Raw genomic sequence first — 17,523 nt, forward strand, 5'->3', positions numbered from 1 at the left:
AAAAAAAAAAAGAATACTGTATTTCTAGATATTTGGAATTTGAAAATCAGGAGAAAAATAAAGAGGCCCAATATGTTTGGGCTTTAAAAGCCACAGTAGGTTGGAATTAGAAAACACGTCATAGTGTCTGTTCCTCTTTCCTTATGAATCCAACGCGGAATATTTATAACGGGTCGGGTTGGTCTGAACGGGTCGGATCGAGGAATTTTGAAAGTTTGCGCGGTAACATGGGAATATTCCGAACGACGTAGTTTTGGATCAAACGGGGGGGCACAGAAGACACAACGACGTGCCTCCAATGAAGTGTATCATCATCATCATTCATCAATCACTAAACTAAATTTCAAAAAAAAAAAAAAAGATCATGTGGAGCTGTTACGTTTGTATTAATTTTGACATCTTCAAAATTTATAACTCCGTAATGGTACGCATTTCTCCAGCTTTTTCCAGGTCTTCGATTTATAAACTTTTTTTTTTTTTTGGTGATTAGAAAAAAAATCATAGTTTATTACGGATCTTGTTTTAATCAATGGATGAATTTTAAGGTATAGTTTTCTTTTTTTTGGTGGGTTTCTTGGAGAGAGAGAGAGACGATAACTCTGCTTCTGTTGAATGATTTTTGGATTTTCAGAAGCAGAGTATTCGCTAAAACAGAGAGGTTTCTTACGGATTTGAGTATTACACAATTGAAGTAGAAGAAGAAGGAAGAAAATGTCGGACTCGCCGTCTTCTTCTCCACCTGCACCGTCTGCTGATTCCGCTCCTCCTCCGGATAACTCAACCGGCGGATCTGCCCCGCCACCTGCTGATTCAGCACCACCTCCTAGTCCGCCGGCTGATTCATCTCCGCCTCCAGCTGTTTCATCCCCTCCGCCGGCCGATTCTTCTCCTCCTCCTCCTCCGCCGCCGGCTGATACATCTCCTCCGCCAGCTGATACATCTCCTCCGCCGGCTGATCCATCTCCTCCGCCAAGTTCTCCACCTCCACCCCCTCCGGCAGATGCTCCGCCGCCGACTCCCACCGTGTTCTCTCCACCTCCACCGAAAGACTCACCGCCGCCGGAGTCGGAGTCCCCTCCACCTCCGGAAGTGTTTGAATCACCACCGCCTCCGCCTAATGAAGAAGGCAGCCCCCCTGCTCCTCCGCCTCCTGAACAAGTACCCCCTCCAGCGTCTTCACCTCAGGCCGGACACAAGAAACCAAAAAAACACTCACCAGGACCTAAACAATCCCCTTCAGCACCTACCAAGTCTCCTTCAGCACCTACAAAGTCTCCTTCAGCACCTGCCATATCGCCTCCTGCTCCTCCTAATGCTGCACCGCGTAATACCTCTCACGCATTACCACCTAAGTCTACCGCTGCTGGTGGACCGCGCGGAGTCCCCAGCAGCGGAATCTCTGTCCCGCCACCTCCAAATAGCGGTGGCAGCGGCTATCAAGGGAAGACTATGGTCGGTTTTGCAGTTGCCGGTTTTGCAGTCATTGCCTTGATGGCAGTTGTGTTCTTAGTCCGAAGAAAGAAGAAGAGAAACATTGATGCTTACAGTGACTCACAATACTTGCCTCCTTCAAACTTCTCCATCAAATCAGGTTTCAATCTTGATCCTCCATCTCTCATCTTCTTTTGTTCGTCTTCAAGATTCAAAATGTTTATTAAGCTTTTCTCTTTTGCTTTAACTTAGATGGATTCTTATACGGTCAAAACCCTACAAAGGGATACTCTGGTCCTGGTGGTTACAATACACAACAACAATCCAGTTCCGGGAACAGCTTTGGCAGCCAACGAGGAGGAGGAGGTGGAGGTTATACACGGTCAGGGAGCGCACCTGATTCAGCTGTGATGGGTAGTGGTCAAACGCATTTCACTTATGAAGAGTTAATGGACATAACTGAAGGATTTGCTAAGCAGAACATACTTGGAGAAGGAGGGTTTGGTTGTGTCTACAAAGGTAAATTAAATGATGGGAAACTAGTAGCTGTTAAGCAGCTTAAGGTTGGTAGTGGACAGGGTGATCGTGAGTTTAAGGCAGAGGTTGAGATCATTAGCCGTGTTCATCATCGCCATTTGGTTTCTCTGGTTGGTTACTGCATTTCGGATTCGGAGAGATTGCTTATCTATGAGTATGTTCCTAACCAGACCTTGGAGCATCATTTGCATGGTGAGGTTCTTTTTACCACTTTTCTCATCAGATATTATGTAGTAATTGACTTACATGGGTTCTGTTCTTGATAGGGAAGGGAAGGCCAGTCCTTGAATGGGCTAGGAGAGTCAGAATCGCTATAGGTTCCGCCAAAGGTTTGGCGTATTTGCATGAAGACTGTAAGTACTTAATTTGCATGTGATGGCAATGTTTTAGGTCCTTCAAAGTTCAAACATAAGCTGAATCATGGCGACTTTGTTTTGCAGGTCACCCAAAAATCATTCACAGGGACATAAAGTCTGCAAACATCTTGCTGGACGATGAGTTTGAAGCTCAGGCAATAAAAAAAACCATCTCTTTTTTTAATAACGTTTCCTCTGTTTGGAGTTTTGTCCCTGAAGTTTTTAGTTGATGAGACATTTATGTGTTCTAACCTTTCTGTTTCTTGGTGTTTAGGTTGCTGACTTTGGGCTTGCCAAACTCAATGATTCAACACAAACTCATGTATCAACTCGCGTTATGGGAACCTTTGGGTAAGCTTTGATCAAAGACTCTACTCCAATAGTTAATAATCTATTATAGTATCTTTATTGGGTAAGCTTTCACTTCCAAGTCTGATGAACTAGTTTGCTTGTAAAGTACATAAGGGGCTCTATGTTATTGGCTTTTGTTTTCAGGTACCTGGCACCAGAATATGCACAAAGCGGAAAGCTGACTGATAGATCAGATGTTTTCTCGTTTGGGGTTGTTCTCTTAGAGCTTATAACAGGACGCAAACCAGTTGACCAGTACCAGCCTCTTGGAGAAGAGAGTTTGGTTGAATGGGTAAATATAATCTGTCTTGACATCTCAATATATAGTTGGGGATTTGTTTTTTATACAAATGACATAATCTATGATGAACTCACAGGCTCGCCCACTGCTTCACAAAGCCATTGAGACCGGTGATTTCAGCGAACTAGTTGATAGACGGCTCGAAAAGCATTACGTGGAGAATGAGGTTTTCAGAATGATTGAAACGGCTGCTGCTTGTGTTAGGCATTCTGGTCCAAAACGTCCACGCATGGTTCAGGTACCTTTCTAGTTACATTATAATCAAATCTCCCATGCATAGCAACAATTAACAATTCTATACATATCATGTTTTAGTTTATCAAATTTGAAAAACTTAAAACAAATCTTGTTTGAAATAAGGTTGTGAGAGCACTGGATAGTGAAGGAGACATGGGAGATATCAGCAACGGAATCAAAGTGGGACAAAGCAGTGCTTATGACTCTGGTCAGTATAACCATGATACTATGAAGTTCAGGAAAATGGCGTTTGGTTTTGACGACAGCTCAGATTCCGGCATGTACAGTGGAGACTACTCTGTCCAAGGCTCCCGGAAAGGTTCCAACGGAGCCTCTGCTGAGTTCACAAGGAATAACCGGCGGTTCTGATCCAAATATAGGTCAACAACTCCTTTGCCTTATTATCACTCCTCATGGTTGAGCTCTCTGTACAGCATTAATACTCGCTTTTGTATTTTTTTTTGTGTGAGATTCGTTTCTTGCTAGCTACCTTTAGTTTTGCTCCATAATGGTGGCCATTTGCCTCAAAAGACTTATTATAGGTGAGAACAGAAAAAAGCAACAACCAAAAAGAAAAAGAGATGTCACAATAGTTCTCAAAGAGTGATCATTTGAATCTTGTTTTGCTTTTGTTTGTTTCTCCATGTTTATGAGTTTCGGATTTTTGTTGAGTGTGATAACATGAATGAAGAACTCCATCATCTTTTCTTCTTTTACATATTTGAGCTTTACTAATTGTCATCTAATTTTTCTTTTTCTTGCTTGCTTTCATATATAATTTGATATCTAAGTTCCATACCAATATGAAACAAAACCCAAACGACCCAAAAAAGACAAAAATCAAACAAACAAGAACACTACAATAAAGTAAACAAGCATGATGAGAAGTCTCTTGTCTTAATTAAGAATGTGTTCTGACCGGAGTTTGAAGTCGGAACCACCGTGTCTGATGAAGTGGCCTTCAACATGTTAATCTCCTTTCTCCGGTAACTTAAACCGTACTCCATGTTTAATATATAACCGGAGGTGGTCTTTTCCCTCCTTTTCCTCCTCCTCCACCTCCTCCTCTCTTGTTATCAAACCCAAACTCAATGTCCCCTCCGTTTCGACCAGAGGGTTTCCCCATTGGACCTGGACGCTTCATATCGAACCCAAACTCCACATCACCTCTTTCTCTCGGTTCACGCTCCACAGGTCTGATCTCACGGCTCTTCTTTGACGACGGTTTCTCATGCTTGGAATTTTTGTTGTTGTTTTTGTCTTTGTGCTGCTTTCCACCGCGGTTGCATAGCCTTCCAAACACACAAGCAAGTGCTGCTAAGATAAGGATCGCTGCTAGAACAATGAATACTGTACCGAACGAGCCACGTGAAGTACTAGAGGATGTAGGCGGGGACGGGGTATAAGAGGAAGAAGATGAAGAAGAAGAAGACGGATACACATAAAGAGGCTGCTGAATCTCTTGTGGTTGATCTCCCATTTTTTTTTTGGTGGGTTTGGTTTTGATTCTTGTGTTGGTGAGATATAATGCTTTAGGAGGTCTGTGATAATGAAGAGTACTTCATTGTATTAATAGTAGTAGCACTCCTGTCCATCCATGATCATTTTTTTTTTTTTGCAAATAAAGCTCATGTGAGACATAGGTTTTTTATTTATTTTTGAAATAAAGTTGCCTATAGCTTACTTTTGTGGAAATTATCAGTTTGTTTTTTGTTTTCTTTAATAAAGAAGTATACTGTAGTTGTTTTCTTTTCTTTTCTTTTGATATCAACAATGTGGGTTTGTTTATAAGAGATGCACTTTAGAGCAATTTCTGATTGCTTTGTATGAAGAGAAAGTGGGATTTTGGTTAAGTGTTTTGAAGATGAGACACAATTCATTGTTTCCAAGAAAGATAAATTAAAGATTTGATGAGTGGGCGGATGCTTTACCAATCATTGACTCTACTCTTTAGGCGATTCCGAGTTAATTTATACACATTTTTTTTTGTTTCTATACTCTTCATTAGTCTCCAATTTTCAATTCCGTAGTGGTTGAATGTATATTGTGTATTCTATATAAAGTTAGGCTAAATATCAGGAGAACTAAATGATGATTTTCGAGTTTTCAAATAAAATTATGAATATGGATCCACTAATTCTACAAAATCCACCATCAGTCTTCTTTAGTGTCAAGGGTTAACCCTTCATGTGAGTTTCCGAGCGGAGGTTTCGTTTTTTTTTTAACTTTTAGTTTTGTAGGTTTAGTCTTTCAGTTTCAGAGTGGGGTTACAAACTTCCAATGAGTGAGAATGGAATGAGATTTGTATCCAACATAGGGATTAGAGTAAAACTTATTTTATATTCGTTCTTTCACACAAATATTATTTTCCTCTATTCTTTTTCATATTCTTTCAAACTTTTTGTCTCCTTGAATGTCTTTTTCTTTCTCAGAAAATGCTGAAAGTGTTCACAATGTATTATCTTCTTATGAATTGCAATGTATTATCTTTCGATTTAAACTTATAATTCTTTATTTTCTTCCCTTTATTTTTCCTGCAGAAAGAAAAACAATCCTTGAATAAGCATAACTCTTTGAAGCCTTTGAGCGCAAAACAAAAAGTTCTTCAAGTTTTTAATGAACTGAAAAACCTCAAAACGCTTATTAAACATTTTGCATGCATGAGTCTTTAAAAATACATCATTCGTTCCTACGACTATATTGTGTTATCGATTAAATAAATTAATATATTTATTGTAAATATATTTAAAATTGATACAAACTAAACTCTACGGACAGAAACATTTTTTTTTTTTCTTTCGTTTAAAAACTTGTCGTTAAATTTGCTATATAGCCACAATATTTGAAAGATGTTATGTAAATTTATTATATATGAAGATTCTTGAAGTGATATCTATATATGTTTTCAAATGGAGAACTTTGAGTATGATTAGTTTGATATAAGGTTAGGTTTAAGTTTGTTAGTAATGAATAAAAAAGATGCTACTAAAAGAGTGTTATGATTCAAAAATTATTTCATTACTAGTGTCCACATGATAGTCAATGCGATGAATTCCTTAAGCGTTTAATGGCTGAGAAGAGTCAGGTAGATGTCCAGAGAAGGAAGGATGCACTTGAGATATTATAGTATTCGTTGTGTTTACCCGCAAAAACTACAAAAACTAAGCAATATTATAGAATAAGGTAAATAATGTAGAATTGAGAGTAACAAATGATTATATTTTGTTTATATGACTCTGAATCCAACTTGTTTAGTGTTGGACTTTGGTTAGTTCATGGTGATGATGTTTCTAACATATTCTTCTTTAAGTTATATTTATGTGTCTATGTTTTGCAAACATATCTTTTTTTATACCTTTTGCAAAATACACTCTTTTGTCGTCTATTTTCAATAATAAATTTTTAAATATATAAAATGATTAACTTCTAAATCCTAAAATCCAAATACCAAAATCTACCCTCTCAAAACTATACTATAAATGTAAAATAAATAACCCAAATCTAAAAGAAAAAATTCTCAAAATCACTTTAACACATTGTAATTGTGAAAAAGATGACAAAACTAAAAATAACCTAAAAAATGTATTTTTGTAAAAAAGTATTTATAAAAATGTATTTCTAACAATTTCTCTCTTATTAAAATGACACATGAAGATTGTTTATATTCAAAATATAAGATAATAAAGCCCTTTGTTAATTATATATATAAATGGAAATATATTTATATTCAGATTGGACTATCATGAAAACAATTTTATAATTTATATGTGGTTAAAAAAATGATATTGTACAAAAGATGTATTTAAATACTGATTATCGAGATATATCCATTTAAATACAATTGACACTTAGTTTAAAATCTTCTAATTATACTTCTACGAGTCATGAGATTTTTTTTTGTTTTCTTTTTAACACTGATCGGTTCATTTTCAAAATAACTATCAACGCATTTGGTTTAGTTCAATTCAGTTTCTTAGTGACATATTTATTCTCTATTAAAAATTCATGATAAAAGTATGAATAATTATTTGTACAACATTTTAGATTGTATTTAAATTTGATTTAATTATTTACGCCGTAACACAATCTATTGTTGGGACCGATAATCTCTAAGAACTTTTTTTTTTTTTGGCTAAACAAAAGGTTTGAAATCCATAATTTCATGAGGTGAAAAAGTAGAACATATTAATGAATTCCTATCACGCCATTTTTGATACTCATCACTCATGAGCTTAAACAATGAACACTCTTCCATTACTACCATATTGTGCACTCAATACAATCTTTTAGACTCATAATTAACAACTACTCAGAGAAAATTAAATAAAGAACTATGGTCCAATCTTGTAGTGAATTCAAAAAGTTTATCTCCAAACAAAATAAAGTAAATTTTCAACTACACCATATATAGAGCAAAAAGAGCCATCAAAGTGATTGACGTTTTTCCTAGCGGGGTAAAAAAACGGCACGCAGTTTGATAAACGTTAGCTTCATCTCTTTTTCTCCGCGCCCATCTAAAAATGACACGTGGCAATCGTGTTCCTCAATGGTCTCTCGAATCCATCGCATCCCGATTCAAAGCTTGATGATAATTTCGTCATCTTCTTCCTTGGAATAACGTGTTTAGGCGTGTACATCAATCACATGGTGGCTTTGTGTAACACAAAACCAACATAAAGCTTCCATACGATTTAGACCCTTGGGGAAGGAAAAAAAAAAAAAAAAATCTGATATTTTTAGACTTTTGTCGATCGCTATTGTAAGATCTGGTCTGGGTCCTCGATTTCGGTGAGTGTTGTCGGGGAAAAAGAAGACCCATCTCTCACTTTAATGCCTCGCACAAATTGAGTCTCTGCTTCGGATCTGATTGTGAATTTTTTACAGCTTTTTTTTTTTTCTGAGCTGTGTATCTTGGTGAGTAAAGCTTTTTGCTTTTGTTTCGGGGTGATTTTACTTCAATTGCGTCATTAAAGTCTGGGTTTTTGATGTATATTGTATTTGTTGTGGAAGCTTTATACTTTTAAGTGAATGTTTAATTCTTTGTTTATGTAATATATGTGTATGACCAATTTCAGAACGTTTCCTACTTTTTGAGCTCTTTGTTCAGTGTTGTTGTTGTTGTTTCTGATCCAGACATGAACCTTTTGGATGTTGATTGCTTTATATATACATTGTGCAGGGAATAAATGGGCAATCCAGGTCCAGACACCGAGAGAAACAAGAATAATGTGGTCACAAGTGTGTTTGATCCTGCAATCTCTAGATTCGTTGGGTTTTCTCAGAAGCTCCAAACCTGTCTTAAGGTGATATACTATGATTGGTTTCACACATGCCTGTGATGTTTGTTTATCTATTAGAGGAGCTGAGAAAAATAAAGCATTTTTTGGTATATTTGTCACAGTCCCAGCTGAAGAATTTGAAAGCTGATAAGCATGGGATTGGTTCTTCATGGAGGCAGGATAAAGAAAGCTCATCGAGCTCAATGCAAATTGATTTGGAGAAACAGTTAGGTATTTGGAGAGAAAACCCTTCGTGGACTGATCAGATACCAGTCATTAAGGTGAACAAGAGACTTCACTCCATCACATGGTTTCTTATCTGTGCCAGTGAGAATCTTGTTGTATAAGAGATAATAACAAGATTCTTTGCAGGTGAGTATTCCAAAAGGATCGCTTTGCAATCTCAAAGCCGAGGTGAATGTTGGTTTACCTCCTGATGCAGTCTACAACATTGTGATTGACCCTGACAACAGAAGAGTCTTCAAGAATATCAAGGTATGTATGTTTTATATTTATCTTGCTCTGTGTAAGATTTAAGCTCCTCTGATTCATTGGCCTCGAAATCATAGGAGGTTATGTCGCGGAAAGTATTGGTAGATGAAGGGTTGAGGCAAGTGGTGGAAGTAGAACAAGCAGCTTTGTGGAGATTTCTCTGGTGGTCAGGGACAATCTCAGTTCATGTCTTGGTGGATCAGAACCGGGCAGATCACTCTGTAAGACCTCTCTGATTACAACAATAGTCTTTTTAAGTTTCTTGAATGGTTCGTGAAACTGGTGGATGTGTTGCAGATGAAATTCAAGCAAGTGAAGAGTGGATTCATGAAGAGATTTGAAGGAAGCTGGCAAGTTAAGCCTTTGTTTGTGGACGAACATATGTGTGATCGTTTGAAGCCGAAAACGTTGGATGAGTATAACCGGTGCACTGGAGGCAAAGGGAGGATCGGATCTAAGGTGACACTAGACCAGCTAATACAACCAGCGATTGTTCCACCTCCACCCATTTCTTGGTATCTCAGAGGAATCACGGCCAAGACGACAGAGATGCTCATCTATGACTTATTGGCTGAGACCACCAGGATCCGTGCAGCTGGAGAAATGGAGGATGGTCACTCGCCGGATGAGCAACGGATTGGGACATCTGGGGACATAAAGGAAAGATGGGCAGCACATAGAAGAACATCAAGGAGACGCCGGAATGACTTGTCTTAAGAGTTAAGCCTCAAGACCATGATTTTGGAAAAAAAATATCTTGAGGATTTTTGAAACAAGCAGCAACAGAATGTTGATATCTATATTCCTTGTTAAAGAGTTTACTGTTACCAATACTGATGTGAAATTTACACAACATTTCGAAAGAAATAACTTCATTCATTTATTTTTGTAAAGAAAGAATTATCTATGCGATGAAAAAGATGAAAAGACATGAATAAGAAAGCAAAAAAATCATATTAATCCAGGTACAATACACGAAAACTATTTAAAAGGGTTCTTCTAGTAAATTTTAGGTACAAGACATCTACTTGCACGATCAGAAACATACACATACCCCAATAGCAAAAAAAGGTTTCAGATAATATTTATAATCTCTTTGCATCCAGAGAGATCCCAACACAGCAGATAGAATCATCTCGATGCAATGCACAATATCTCCCTCATCATGCCTGTGCAAGATGCCACACGAAGGAAAGATATAAGTACCACAGAATACAAATAAACCAATTCGTTAGAATTGTGTGTTTTGAAACTTATGTTACCTTGCCGGCGATGTTGTTGGAGAGCCAGTCCAGACCTTCGTACAGCCCTTCACCTGAAGTGGCGCAGGTGCTCTGAATGTACCTGTAGAAAGCAAAAAAACACACACATAAATCTATTGAACAAACGAAAGATTTCGATTTTTGGAACTTGTTGGGATGTTTATTTACCAATGACGCTGACGGAGAGAGTGCAGGCCAAGCTTATCTGTGATTTCAGCTGCGTTCATCGCATTTGGAAGATCTTGCTTGTTAGCAAACACAAGCAACACAGCATCACGCAGCTCGTCCTGCAATTAAAAAAGTTGCTAAGTATATAGGACTTTCGAATTAACAAAAGTATGAAGAAAGAATCTCTCTGTCTGTAGCATTGGTTACAAACCTCATTCAGCATCCTGTGGAGTTCATCTCTAGCCTCAACAACTCTGTCTCTGTCGTTACTATCCACAACAAAGATAAGACCCTGAGTGTTCTGGAAGTAGTGCCTCCACAATGGACGGATCTGAAAAAGAAGCAAACAAGAGAAAATTTACTTTCAACACTTGTGGACGACACAAACAGATACGAATACTGTAAATGCAGAAATAACTAGATATGGTAGTACCTTGTCCTGACCCCCGACATCCCACACGGTGAAACTGATGTTCTTGTATTCCACAGTTTCCACATTGAATCCTGTTGACAGATTTTTAGTTCAGTCGCTAAACAATCCTAGAGTTTATATATACTCAATAACACAATAAGAAATCAGAATAATAATGTGAAGCTTTTACCAATAGTAGGGATGGTGGTGACAATCTCTCCGAGCTTGAGCTTGTACAAGATAGTGGTCTTACCAGCAGCATCGAGACCAACCATCAGAATTCGCATCTCCTTCTTGGCAAAAAGCCTGCTAAACAGCTTGGCGAAACTCAACCCCATCTTTGCTTCACTGCACAAACACAACAAAAGAACCTGATCAATATCAAAAACCTCATCTACATTCTATATTACAGCGATTTCAATCTCAGAAAATCCTAAAACTTATGCATCTACAATGCCAAATCCAATTCTTATATCCTCTAAGAACCTGATCAATACCAAAAAAGGCCACTAACGAAACATAAAATATAACGAGATCAGCCAGATCCAAACAGAGAATTGAAACATTCCTAAACTTCACGATCTCTCTGACCAGATCTTCAGCTTCTCAGAGGCTATCAGAATCAATCACAACGTCTGAGAAAACGGAAACGAATAGAATAGAAACAGATCCACAGTGTCAGATCGTAATCAGAATCTTCGACATACATACATATCTTGTGAAATCTAAGCGAGCAACGTCAACCTCAATCAAATCAATCACCACAAATTCACAAGAAACACAAAAACGCAATGCATATGAAATCCAATACAGATCTAAGCAGAACCTGATGATCTAAATTGAGAATGTATGAGCATAGCTGAGATCTAGAAGATTCAAAGCTTACCTACGAAGAACGTACCCGAGAGAGAGGAGAGATCCAAATAAATTTTTGAAAGAGAGAGAAGCTTAAGAGAAACGCGACGACGACGGTGAAATTGGCAAGTGAGGAGAGGAATTTTCTTATAAGGAGGAGAGAGGGGTACCGGTTTATACGTCGTATTACACGCCAATTAACGAAATTGCCCATTTCTAGTTTACGCATATACCCTTTTGGAATCTTCGATGACCAGGTGCCCTCCTGGGTGCTCGTCAGTGGATCCTGCAATCTAACCAATTAAAATACGACACGTGAACAATAGCTTCCAAGAAAATTAAAAAAAATCACTATTAGCTCTTTTCTTGAGTTAAAATATATGTTGATGCCGTCTGACCAAACAGAAAATGCAATGTCATTATCAATGTTTATATAAAGATAACATATAGTTATATATAGTTATGAAAATAATTTCTACTTTTTTTAATATGATTAGGGTACCCATATGATTACATGTCTACATCTTTTAATAAATCTTCCATCTTAATCTAGCGTACACCTACAGTCTACCAACTAAATTTACATGATCTGTATATTATTAAACCAACGATTGACACTTTCTAATATTTTTTCTTTTTTGCTTAATGGCATTTTCTATAATATGGTTTTTTCTGTACACTAGTTTTAGGGGTATAAAAGGTAGACAAGTTATTATAGTAATTAGAATCCAGACCCCTCCCCCGCGATGTCATGGGGAAGTATTTTAGAAAAAAAGTAAATAAAATTTAAAACTTAAAATTATATATTATGAAATCATTTGAATGTAATAAAATAATTTGAATATATAAATTAAACATAAACTGTTACTAAAAACACAACCATCAAAATGAAAACTTATAACAAAAAATATTATGTAGAATAGACGCAACTTTGCAAAAAAAAAATATTGTTTAAAATATTATAAATATAAGGTTTTTTATGAAGAATTATGGTAAATCTACAATTAAAAAAATTATTATAACAAAGTGATCCTAACTAAGAATATTGAACTAATTGTTAAAAAGTAAATATAACTTTCTATTAAATAATTATAGTTAAAAACAAAATAATATAAATTTTGAATATTAAATTAGTTTTTAACGAAATTTACGATATATAGACGCAACGCAAAAAATTCTATATTCAGTATTATTAAATTTCTATATTGCTATAATTATTTCTAAAATATTAGTTAGATTATAGAATAACGTTGAATATTAGATATTAATATTCAAATTACTTAGATTTAACATAAAACGGAAAAATTTGTTTCAACGAACAATGATTTGTTAGTTATTGATGAAAAGACAAATATATAGAAAGTTCAAAAGACATGACTATTTAAATAGGCACACCTATTAGAACGAAAAGTTGTGATGAAAAAATATGAATAAAATATAATGAAAAGACATAACTCTAAAATGAAAAGATACAACTGTTTGAGTTTTAAAAAAGGAATAAAAACAATTTTCTTACAAAAAAAATACTAAGCAAAATTGCAACTCTTGTTCGTATTTATTCAGATTGTTATTCTTATTTTTAAATATTAAACTAATTATCTAACAAAAACTTACGATAAAAATAGACGCAACTGTAAATTCTATATTAAGTTGTATTAAGTTTCTCTATCGCTATACTCATTTCTAAAATTTTAGTTAGATTATAGAATCACGTTGAATATTAGATAATAATATTTAATTATTTAGATTCAACATAAAATGGAAAATTTGTTTCAACGAACTTGTTAGTTACTGATGAAGAGACAAATATAAAGAGACTTTAAAAGACATGACTATTTAAATAGACACACCTATTAGACCAAAAAGTTGTGATGAAAAGATATAAATAAAATATTGTAAAAAGACACAACTTTACAATAAATAGATACAACCGTTTGAATTAAAAAAAGCTATGAAAAGGTGCTACGAAAAATCTCAAATATTATGTCTGCACTTGATTTCACCTAATAACTCATATAAACTGATTTTAAATAAAAGACATCTTTCTTATCATATTGAGAAGTCAAATTCAAAAATTCACTATATAATCCATCTAACTCTTAAAAAAAAACTCTAGGTATTTTCATGAATTTTTTATATTTAAAATTAACTAAAAGTTAAAAGTTGTAAATTAGATTCGTCATTTCAAAAATCTTTTGTTAAATCAAGAATTTGAGAAATATTTTTACTTTTAAAAGAATGAATGCCAAAGAATAATTTAGAAAGCTGTTAAAACTGTTGATATTGAAATTTTATATTATTTTGTGTCATGACAAAAAAATGAAAACAGTTCAAAAAGACAAATATATCTAGATTTCAGAAGATATGAATATTCGAATAAACACAACTTTACAGTGAACAGTTGCAACTTTACAAAAAAAACCGTTACAATGAACAATCACAACTTTTTGTAAAACACACAATTTAATTTTTCTACAGATTTTTTTTAAAAATATCCAAAATGTATGATTGAAGAAACACAAATTTTGGTGGCATCTATTCAGATTGGGTTTAAATATATTGAAAAGTCAAATCCAAAAACTCACTATGTAATCCATCTAAATCTTGGAAAAACACTATCTATTTTCATTAAACTTTTATATTTAAAATTAACTAAAAGATGTAAATTAGATTCATTATTCCAAAAATCTTTTGTTAAATCAAGAATTAGAGGAATTTCTTCATTTTTAAAAGAATGAATGCTAGAAAATAATTTAGAAAATGTAAACCGTTAAGAATGAAATTTTAGTTGATTTTGTGTCATGGCAAAAAAAATGAAAACATTTCAAACAGACAATTATATATATATATATATATATATATATATATATATTTCAAATGATATGAATATTCCAATCAACACAACTTTACAGTGAATAGTTGTAACTTTTCATAAATAACTGTTTTAATGATCCATCACGATTTTTTAGAAGATATCCAAAAAGTACGATTGAAAAAACACAACTGTTAGTCGCATTTATTCGGATTCTTATCAGTATATAGATTAGTGCAAAATAATTATTAGACTTTTAAGAGTAATTTAACTAATAGATTTGGAATTGCGACTGAAGAAGAAGAAACAAACCAGAATGGTGATCCAAGAAACGCCGCCGTTTCGCTTGACTCTTATAAGAGTAATTAAATTAGTAGGTATATCATTGGTTTAGCTGACGTTTAGCTCGGTTTACCAACAAATTATATCCGGGATTGCTACCCAATTAAACTCCAAAAATTATATAATTGGATATAAATACGATTTAAAAGTTCAAAGCATATCATTATATCAAGTATTCTAGAAAAAAAATGATGGTAAAAAACATTGCTGTTCTCAAATATATTATATGATATATGATGTCTATCCATTTTCTCAAGTGCTGCTATGCATGACTACTACTTGTTTTTTCTTTGAAGGTTGTTGAAGATCCTGGTTGAGTTGAATTATGCGACCGTGATCTTGCACTTGGATGGAAGTGAAACACCAAGTAGCCTCCTTAGATCGTTGTAGGTTTGGGATATAACGCCATCATCTACCACAACACCTTGCACAACCTCCACTTGCACCACTTCAAGGCATTCCGACTCCCCAATCAATTTCTTCAAGTCTTCCAACTCTTTAACGGTTCCTCCATAACCAAGAACACGCAACACCTTCACCTGGGATGGATGAATGGTCACATACCCTCTGTAACTATCCAGCCCCTGGAGAAGAAGCATGTGTAAGGGATCAACCACTAAGTCCCTATCCCTGTCTCTCTTTATATATATATACTATTCGTTTCATGGTTTTGCTAATGATATATATACCTGGATGATTAGACTTTCCAGCTTTGGACACTGCTCAAGCAGATATGGCAGCAGTCTCCAACCTCGTTTATTCTTACTCCCAAAAGACAAGCTTACCAGATTGTTGAACACCGGTACAAGTATTCCACGTTTAACACATCGAAAAATCACCTGAAACACACACACACACACACACACTTAGAGAGAATGTCCAAGCTCTTTACAAAGTTGCAAAGAAAGAAAAGAAAGTGGCAAACTTACATCAACAGAACCGGGAGAAAGATGCAGGGTCTCCACGTTGCATATCCCTTCAATGAGATTTGATACATCAGGCCTCTCGATTCTTTTAGAATAACGAATATCCAGCTTAGCTTCCACTAGGGAAGCCAAGTTAACTTGTTCGTATATAGCCAAGGCATAATCGGAGTAGTCCAAGGACACAAGACTTGGGGCGTCAAATGACATAATACTATAAGGACCAATTTCAAGCTCACAATCGTAGTGAACTGATAGCTTCTTGATGCTCCGACTCGAGATGCAGTATGGGAGTGCTTCGAAGTACTTGTGACGTACGACTAAATCCTCGAGCACTGGACAACCAGGAAGAAGCACATGACACAGATCTTCATATTCAAAAACGACCGAGTCCAAGAAGAGACATTAAGTGCTGGAAGAGACAAATCTGGAGGAAACTTTCCAAAAGAAATTCGTGTCCCCAGTGTCAGCTTAACCAATGTATTGCTCATAAAGAACTCATGAGGCAGCAGTATGTCACCATAGGTAGGTTCAATACTAACGTCAAGCTCCACTACACCACGCTCTACGGCATTACGTATCCAGGGGTACATATGATCCATCTCACTGTCGTCGCCAATGTGATATTTTAACGAGAATTTCTTGAGCGGAGAAGCGCATTGCAAAGCCAGTGTTCTGTCGACAAAGTTCCTGAAGCACTCGCGGATCTCGTCCCTCTCTCGCTTACCATCTTCCGGTTGCAGGAAGACAGAATTATCAAAATCGAGATTGTGTACCAATGCAAACAGATCCCTCCACTTTTTCGAGAGAAGAGATGTTGAAGCAGCCAGTTTGGTCGGAACTCTGGACAAGATGTCGCCCAGAACCTCATGAGGGAGCCAGCTGATTGCATCTTCGTAGCCAGTATCCAACTTTTTGGTATCCATAGAGTGACAGAAGCAATCTCTTCCTTAAAAGTTATAAGTGCCTGAAACATGAAGTGAGTGATTCAGCTGCTGGATAAAAGCCAGCCATAACGCACCAAACGAAAAAAAAAAAAAAAAAAATTGGATATTTCTAAAACCTAGCGAGAGCTCAAAAGCAAAGAAGAGAGAAGTTCCACAAACCATGAAAGACAGATTTCACAATTACAAAAAATTTGAGCACGCAACTAGACGATGAATTAATACGAAAAGCTAAAGGTTCAAGCTTTATTCAAAGGAAGATTCGAGCTCGAGTAAACACGAGAAAACCGATTAGTATCAAACTACTACAACAGCCTCATTGCAAAACCAGTCTAGGTATAATCTAGTGGAAGCTCAAAAGAACAACAATTTAAGCGCTTGTAAGAACCCAGAGGAAATCTTAAGGGAACAGAGATCATAGAAGATTCAAATCCTACAATTGCAATTAAACAATGATGGTTCCACGAAACTTACAAAAGGGTAAAAGCTTCAACCTTTTCGTTTACCGATTGAATTTGAAAGTTCTGGCTTTCTCGCAAGACTAATATATATATATATATATATATATATATATATATATATATTGATACAGTATACTTATTAGATCGGCGCTAGGGATGTCAAACGGCACTATGTATACAGAAATCGGCGCTAGGGATGTCAAACGGCACTGTGGGCTAGACCAGTCCAAATTATAATGGTCCGGTTATGGTTAGTGGTTACACTCAAAATTGAACTGAAGCGGTTCAAAAAACAATTTACCAAGGTTTCTTAATTTGACAAAACTTGTTTTTTTTTTCATTTATTTTCTTTTCCTCAAA

General features: G+C 35.7%; 4 protein-coding genes and 1 pseudogene across 6 annotated transcripts; 2 read left to right on the forward strand and 3 right to left on the reverse strand.

Moving 5' to 3' along the window:
* Positions 329 to 3,929, forward strand: LOC104701685 (proline-rich receptor-like protein kinase PERK13). The gene is made up of 9 exons (XM_010417423.1): positions 329 to 424; positions 632 to 1,591; positions 1,684 to 2,160; positions 2,235 to 2,321; positions 2,409 to 2,479; positions 2,599 to 2,675; positions 2,820 to 2,967; positions 3,053 to 3,214; positions 3,337 to 3,929. Exons 2-9 carry the CDS (start codon positions 712 to 714, stop codon positions 3,580 to 3,582), a joined length of 2,148 nt encoding a protein of 715 aa, XP_010415725.1. The 5' UTR covers positions 329 to 424; positions 632 to 711; the 3' UTR covers positions 3,583 to 3,929.
* Positions 3,676 to 4,804, reverse strand: LOC104701684. Its single transcript, XM_010417421.2, has one exon. It carries the CDS (start codon positions 4,691 to 4,693, stop codon positions 4,223 to 4,225), a length of 471 nt encoding a protein of 156 aa, XP_010415723.1. The 5' UTR covers positions 4,694 to 4,804; the 3' UTR covers positions 3,676 to 4,222.
* On the forward strand, positions 7,725 to 9,998 carry LOC104701686. Of its 2 annotated transcripts, none has more exons than XM_010417424.2 (6): positions 7,725 to 8,127; positions 8,393 to 8,516; positions 8,615 to 8,773; positions 8,865 to 8,987; positions 9,062 to 9,205; positions 9,282 to 9,998. In XM_010417424.2, the coding sequence occupies exons 2-6, from the start codon at positions 8,400 to 8,402 to the stop codon at positions 9,699 to 9,701; spliced, it is 963 nt and encodes a 320-aa protein (XP_010415726.1). In that variant the 5' UTR covers positions 7,725 to 8,127; positions 8,393 to 8,399; the 3' UTR covers positions 9,702 to 9,998. The 2 variants fall into 2 exon arrangements, with proteins under 2 accessions (XP_010415726.1, XP_010415727.1); XM_010417425.2 differs by having other exon boundaries at positions 7,725 to 8,001.
* On the reverse strand, positions 9,918 to 11,822 carry LOC104701687 (ADP-ribosylation factor 2-B). 2 transcript variants are annotated; one of them, XM_010417427.2, is made up of 7 exons: positions 11,728 to 11,822; positions 11,017 to 11,174; positions 10,848 to 10,918; positions 10,626 to 10,745; positions 10,415 to 10,533; positions 10,247 to 10,328; positions 9,918 to 10,153 (listed from the first exon to the last, which is right to left on the reverse strand). In XM_010417427.2, exons 2-7 carry the CDS (start codon positions 11,162 to 11,164, stop codon positions 10,148 to 10,150), a joined length of 546 nt encoding a protein of 181 aa, XP_010415729.1. In that variant the 5' UTR covers positions 11,165 to 11,174; positions 11,728 to 11,822; the 3' UTR covers positions 9,918 to 10,147. The 2 variants fall into 2 exon arrangements, with proteins under 2 accessions (XP_010415729.1, XP_010415728.1); XM_010417426.2 differs by having other exon boundaries at positions 11,713 to 11,818.
* LOC104701690 lies at positions 15,031 to 16,822 on the reverse strand (annotated as a pseudogene).

The sequence above is a fragment of the Camelina sativa genome, chromosome 7, assembly GCF_000633955.1.
Source record: "Camelina sativa cultivar DH55 chromosome 7, Cs, whole genome shotgun sequence".
In the NCBI taxonomy this organism is placed as follows: Eukaryota; Viridiplantae; Streptophyta; class Magnoliopsida; order Brassicales; family Brassicaceae; genus Camelina; species Camelina sativa.